This window comes from Myotis nattereri (genome assembly GCF_964212035.1).
Source record: "Myotis nattereri genome assembly, chromosome: 12".
Classification (NCBI taxonomy): domain Eukaryota; kingdom Metazoa; phylum Chordata; class Mammalia; order Chiroptera; family Vespertilionidae; genus Myotis; species Myotis nattereri.
The window spans coordinates 26,616,969-26,624,258 of NC_138087.1; the positions used below are offsets into that span (position 1 = coordinate 26,616,969).

Below are 7,290 nucleotides of genomic sequence, written 5' to 3' on the forward strand. Positions count from 1 at the left end.
TAACGCCAATGCCCACCTTCTTCCCTAACACTGCCTCTCACCTTTTGTTGATTTAGGCCTGGGGTTTTCATGGCCTCTCTGATTTTCCTCAGAGAGTGCTAGACCACCTTTTAGCTCCTTTCTGAGAGTCTGTAAGAGGGACAGAAAATGTGGCTTGTTACTGTCCCCTCAGGGGCACGTTGGGAGCTCAACCGGGTCCTGAAGATATTTCAGCGCTTGGGAAAACCAGGTCATGTTGAAATCAGAGAGTTCAGATCATGCTGAGCGTGACCTGTTAATTGGAATGAATGAATGGATTATGAGATTGGCCCCACTGACTCTCACACAAGCAGGCAGTTCTCCCAAGAAGCGGACGGAGCAGGCTTGGGCACGTGGGAGTGCAGGCCTGCCTTTCTGTGGCATTTGGTATGAAGCACACCAACAATTTGTGGTGCTCTCTCCACACAGCAGCTTCCTGCTGGGTCTGGAGGCCCCCTCCAGTCCTACCTCCATTTGGCTTCTTCCAAACTGGGAGGCGACCGGATGCCTGCGTCACTGAGGCCCCCCAGAAGCAACATGTTTCTGCTCTTAAGAGTAAGTGGCAATGTATCACATTCTTAGCGTTCGAATTAGTGAGAGGTGGCGAAAGGTGAATGCCATCTGCCCTTACCTGTGAGAGACAGGGGTTGACGACAGACGTATGCACCATGGTTCTCATCACAGCGGCTTTCCTTCGCTAGATTAACCCATTGGGATGTTAGCACATTTCCCCAACAGGAATGACAGATCACCAAAAGGGAATTCTCCATGAGTCCTTTTAAAACGGCATTTGTAAACACCAAAATTAAGATCAGAAGAAGGGGAGTTTAGGACAAAAGAAAATTAAAAGTGAATAACTGACATTCTTTTTTTAAATATATTTTTTATTGATTTCAGAGTGGAAGGGAGAGAGAGAGAGAGAGAGAGAGAGAGAGAGAGAGAGAGAGAGAGAGAGAGAAACATCAATGATGAGAGAGAATAATTGATTGGCTGCCTCCTCACACCCCATACTGGGGATGGAGCCTGCAACCTGGGCATGTGTCCTTGACTGGAATCGAACCTAGGACCCTTCATTCCGCAGACCAACACTCTATCCACTGAGCCAAACCAGTTAGGGCAGTGGTCAGCAAACTCATTAGTCAACAGAGCCAAATATCAATAGTACAGCGATTGAAATTTCTTTTGAGAGTCAAATTTTTTAAACTTAAACTATATAGGTATGTACATTGTTATTAACTTAATTAGGGTACTCCTAAGGCTTAGGAAGAGCCACACTCAAGGGGCCAAAGAGCCGCATGTGGCTCGCGAGCTGCAGTTTGCCGACCACAGAGTTAGGGCAATAACTGACATTCTTACAGCTAATATAATAAAGTTAGAAAATGTGTGGTAAGACTCCACAACTTGCTTGAGGGCAAGAACCAAGTGTTTATCATTTGCCATCATCTTCTAGTATCTAACAAACTGAGTCCTCTACACATTTTAATTCAACAGAATCCCTTTATTTGTGTCCTCTGTTCAGAGCCATGTCACCTGAGGCCTCAAGTGGAATCTCTGGGACAGCCTTCATTTTGGAGAAATGTTAGATGCTGTGATTGATGGCAATGACACTTCAGGCACTAAAGTAAAGTTTAGAGCCGAAACCGGTTTGGCTCAGTGGATAGAGCGTCGGCCCGCGGACTCAAGGGTCCCAGGTTCGATTCCGGGCAAGGGCATGTGACTTGGTTGCGGGCACATCCCCAGTAGGAGATGTGCAGGAGGCAGCAGATCGATGTTTCTCTCTCATCGATATTTCTATCTCTCTCCCTTCCTCTCTGTAAAAAATCAATAAAATATATTTTAAAAATACATAAATAAATAAATAAAATAAAAATGCAAATCAACCTTGTCTTTAAAAAAAATAAATAAATAAAGTAAAGTTTAGAAAGAATCAAGAAACCTATCATAGTTGGCTTCCATGCTTACTTATAATCAGGGAAGAGTGGCCGGCTCCGGGAAGTCTATTGCATTGGCTACTGAGGGGAATTCAGAATCAAATTAGAAAAATCCTTGAAAAGAAATGGCCAATGCTAATGCTCATTTAGTATGGATCAATTGTACCACTCGCACAGGCCTTGTGGTATTTGGTACAAGTAAAATACAGGGTGGGGCAAAAATAGATTTTCAGTTGTGAGTACTCAAATATTCTTGTACTAATATATATTATATATTTTTCTATATGAACAACTGTAAACCTACTTTTGCCCTATCCTGTATATCTCATCTGATAGAATTCTGGAAAAATGATGATCCATTTAAAAATAGCTTATCATTGTAGGCTTTATCTCACAGAATTGGGCATGACTATTAAAAAGAACATGTCTGAAAAAGAGTCCAATGGGATTAAGTCTTTTTATTGTTTTATTTTAAATATGTTTTTATTGATTTTGAGAGGAAGGAAGAGGAATAGAGAGAAACATCATTCAGCTGCCTCCTGTATGCCCTCTACTGGGGATCGAGCCTGCAACCCGGGCATGTGCTGATTAAGTTTTCTTAAAAAAGAAGACAATCAGTAGTAAAAAATGTGGTAGGGAGCATGATCCAGGATTGCATGTGTTACTGAAAGTAAGGAATATGGTGATTAAACTAAAAGGGTAGAAATACAACAAGTATTGGGTCGATTCACAATGGAAATACTGTTCAAATGGTGTGGAAGGTCGATTGGACTCAATTCTGGGGTTTCAGTTTTGTGGACAGGTTTCTCACGTTTTTGAATGATAGTCACCTAGCAAATCTTTTTTATTTATCCTGGTCATCAGTTACTGTAGAATAAGGAAGATGATGTGGATTCTATAACGTCAAGAATTGACCAGCCAGCTTCATGCCCAAAGCTATCAAACCTGGTTCTTAGAATCCACGTTTGCAAGTCTGGCTCTTTGTTTAGAAAAAGAAAAAATAAATCAGTAGGGAGACCCTTCCCCATCCCCAGTGAAGACTAATGGTCATCAGTCTACTACTTAGTATCTTGTTGAGAAATTTGTGAACTGAGTTTATCTGACCAGCTGTGAATTTAGCACCCAGGGTTTGATTCTTAAAGTGAGGGGAATAACTTGGAAATTGTGAGTTTCCCTTTACTCTGTCACCACACAAAATCAACCATCGCAACCACATCTGAGTAAGAGGGAGAGGCCTCTGCTCAACAAAGTTAACATCTTTCTATTTCTTCCTTTCCCTTCCCATAAACACACTTTGGCCTACTTTATCCCGGCACAAAGCAGATGCACTGCAAATGTTAGCTGAGTCTGGTCCTACCAATAACCGTGGTGGGAAGTCCAGGCGAAGAATGTGTTGTTTTCACTAATACTGCTCTTCCAATCTCAGACGATAAAGTGTCAGCTAATGACCCCCTGGGTCCTGGGCTTTCCCTGGGGCCTGCTTAAATACACAAAACCCAAGTGAAGGCAGGACACCATTAGCACTACATAATTCAAGCAAACAAATGTGTTTACACTGCCTGGCTACTGACCACCTGCCTTCCCATCCTACAAGGCAGGTATCTATATATGGGATCTGATCTCCTTGTTCACAGTCCCGGGGAGGGAGCCTCTCCTTTGGGCCTCGCCATCTGTGAGTCTGAAAGAAGTTTGGGCCCCCGACATCATGCATCTCCTCTTACTTCAGCTGCTGGTGCTCCCGCCACTGGGGAAGGCTGTGTGGCCCCAGGATGGCGGCCAGAGTCAGAGTTCTGTTCCCCCTGTGCTCCTACTAGAGAGGAGTCCCAGAGAGCTTCCCCTGGGCAACCACGGGGAGGCTGAGGAGAAGCCAGATCTGTTCGTAGCCGTGCCACACCTGGTAGGTGCCAGCATTTCGGGGGGAGGCCGGTGGCAGAGAGAGAAGATGCTATTCAGGTTTGGCAGGTTCTGGAAGAAGCCTGAGAGAGAACTGCACCCAACCCAGGACCCCGTCAGTGAGCAAGGCCCACCTGGGACCCAGGCCCTTCCTCAGTCCAAGGCTGGGATGCAGATAAAGAAGTCTCCTCTTCAGGAAGAAGCCAAGAGATTCTGGCACCGCTTCATGTTCAGAATGAGTCCGGCTTCTCAGGGGGTCATCCTCCCCATCAAGAGCCACGAAGTGCACCAGGAGACCTGTAGGACCCTGCCTTTCAGCCAGGTATCTGCTCTGGGGGGAGAGGGGATCAGGGCTTGCAGGACGCGGGTGGGCAATTGGGGCAGATGGGGAGGAGGGGAAGAGGAGTTAGTCTTACCTAACTCCCAGACTTGGTCCTTGGCCATACATCCTAGGATTTGGCAAAGTATGGTCATATTTCCTAAATTTCCTTCGAAACTTTCCATTGTTTCTTGGTATTCTGCAGACGCTGCAGGAATGGTTCGATTGTCCTGCCAATATTAGGAATCATTCATATTGATGGCATAGTGTTGTTTTATGTGGCTTTCTTTCTTTATTTTTACAAGGAGGATGGTCTTCCCAGAGAGATAAGACTGCACCCTCAGTTAGGAAACTGGGGATTTAGAGCTATCACCAGAGTTCTCTCTAGTTATATCTCTACATTCTATTAGAATGTGGGTGATCAGGTCAGCTCCATCTGTGGATAAGGTGGAATACATTGGTCTCGTCCCCAAACACTCTCATGCCCATTGATGGTTTTAATCCCTGTATTTCACATGTAACTACTTCATAGGTCTATAAGATATGTTGAGGTTGTCAGGCATAAGTTACCATATCATTTCTAGTATTACCATAGCAAAAATGATTTAACTTCACTTATTTTCTCATAACCTTTTAAAAAATAATCTCAATGTGAAATTACATTTTCTCCCCTTAGTAACACCCATCTCCTCATTGATGTTGTGTTGTTTGATTTATAGTTATCATGATTGATTGATTCCATACTATTAAGACAAAGGGGCATTCTACTCTCTACTTCCTCCAGTCAGTCCTGACAACCTCCATACTCCAAATGTTAAATTTAAATTGAGAAATTGCATCAGGTCCTTTATGTTTATAAAGATACTGAACCAAAAGCAATGCAGGGTAAAGTTTTACAGCCCAATAATGTTGCCTAATTAAGCAGGCAGTACTATAAGGTAATTGGGTGTGCAAGGCAGTTAAGTATTCTGCCTAAAACGGTAAGGGTATGTAGCAATAGCAAGTAAACCCTCAAATAATACTGACTGCTTTGTTGGTCATGTGCAATTAGAAAACTGCTCCTAAGAATTGCGTAATCAAATTTTCTTTGAAACTTTTATTTTAAATTCTATTGCTGATTAAATTCAAATTAAGGTGTTTTACTCTTGCATATTTTGAAGGCCACATAAAGCTAAGGGTCTGGGGTTACAGGAGAGGCAAAGGTGATGTTATGCATGATGATTTGCAAGCATATGTGTTGCAACTTCAAGGACTTGAATGTGCTATAGGCACTGCAGAATGGGATAGAATTAGACTCATGATATTCTGATCTAGTCTATGAGCAATTGAACAACATGTATTGAGAATCTGTTATGCACAATGCTCAGTGAGGAATAGAAAGGCAAGGCACATTCCTTACTTAAGAAGCCAACTGCTAGAATATTTTTTACTGGTAACATCCAATTAGACAGAATTTCTTAACGTTTGGCTTTTAAAAAATAGAGTAACATATTTTCATGTCAACTTAGGGATTTCTTACAGGCTAATTTATTATATTACTCAATAGAATAAATATTTAGTTGAGGTAGCTTTTTGCCCTTATCGATACGATTACTTGAATTTTGGCAAACATCCAAAATTAGAAAGATTTTGAAATTTTAGTCTAGCTTATCCTCAGACCTGCAGTCTACAGCACCTGCATCCTGTGTGTTAATGAGATGACAGGAGATGATTTAATGGAGATGTGTTTGCCTTTTAGACGGTCACCCATGAAGACTGTGAGGAAGTGGTTGTACAGAACAGCCTTTGTTTTGGGAAATGCGGGTCTGCTCGTTTTCCTGGAGCGGCACAGCACCCCCATACCTTCTGCTACCACTGCTCGCCCGCCAGGTTCACCACCATGCACTTGCCGCTGAACTGCTCAGGCCTCGCCCCCGTGGTCAAGGTGGTGATGCTGGTGGAGGAGTGCCAATGCAAGGTGAAGGAGGAGCACCGTGAGCATGGACGCCTCCTACAGGCAGGCTCCCAGGCGGAATTCCATGCCCAGGAGCCCTTTATCCCAGGGGTTTCACCTTAGAAAGCTATCCCACTGTTACCTAGAACAGCAAAACCACAATAGCCAAGTTGCTGATGATTCAGTCTGGAAATATTCAGTGGGTACATAATCTTTCAACTGAAAGGTGGTTTAAAAAAGTAGTAAGATAGAACAATTTGGAGGAAATGGTATTCATCTGGTTATCAGTACGCAAATGGTATCTAGTTTTGACTCTGCTGCTTACTAGCCATGGAATGTTAAGTTGTGGAAGCTTTCTCCACCTGGAGCTGTTCATCTATAAATGAGGGACTTGAACTAGATGATCTAAAGTCCTTTTCACTACTAATATTTCAATAATGACCTACTGTCTCCACGTTTTGCTAAAATCCCTCCCTCTGAAGGAGGCAAAGAAATAAACTAGATCATAAAACTAGGCTTCTTTAATAGCTCGTGAAAGCACCAGCAAATGTATATATACCTAACATTCACAGGAGGATTCCTCATATTTATAGCTGCCTTTGCATTTCAGGCAGTAGTTTATTTGACTTCTATCGGATGAGTAAGTCGTTCCACAGATGTAAGGAGTAACTTGTTTGGTTGCCTGCCTATTTTTGATACTCCCCATATAAAATTCTCTGGTTTTGAAGAGGAACATTGATGTTACTTTTAGTGCTTTCCACGGAGATGAGGAACAATCATGGGTAGCCAAACAAGTACCTATTTTATGGGGAAGGAAAAATAGGTAAATCCAGAATTAAAGGTCAATCCAGAGATGCTAATGAATGTAACCAAGAAATTCCAGTAGATGTCGAGCCAAATAAATGGCAAATGATTTAGAATGGAAACAAATCTATAAGTGAAATCCTTTATCCACATGCATTTTGGATTAAAGAGTAAGGGTTCAGTGTTTGGATGACTGTTTTTTGCTACTGTATAAAACTTTGTATTACAAATCTTATTCTCCAAATGCCACAATTGCAAGTTCTGAAAATATTCAGAATATTTTAGTGTATTAAATTTTAGTGTATGAAGCATTCTGAGAAATGTCATGACATTCGATTGCTTTATATTAAGTCCTATTTGTTTTGTCTGTTCCTAATTTGAAGGCACTATCT

At 42.3% G+C, this 7,290-nt stretch overlaps 1 protein-coding gene across 1 annotated transcript; it reads left to right on the plus strand.

Moving 5' to 3' along the window:
* Positions 1-3,493: 3,493 nt before the first annotated feature.
* CER1 (cerberus 1, DAN family BMP antagonist) lies at positions 3,494-6,217 on the plus strand (the record flags this gene model as incomplete). Its single annotated transcript, XM_081104038.1, has 2 exons — positions 3,494-4,164; positions 5,900-6,217. Exons 1-2 carry the CDS (start codon positions 3,655-3,657, stop codon positions 6,215-6,217), a joined length of 828 nt encoding a protein of 275 aa, XP_080960164.1. The 5' UTR covers positions 3,494-3,654.
* Between the last annotated feature and the right edge of the window lie 1,073 nt (positions 6,218-7,290).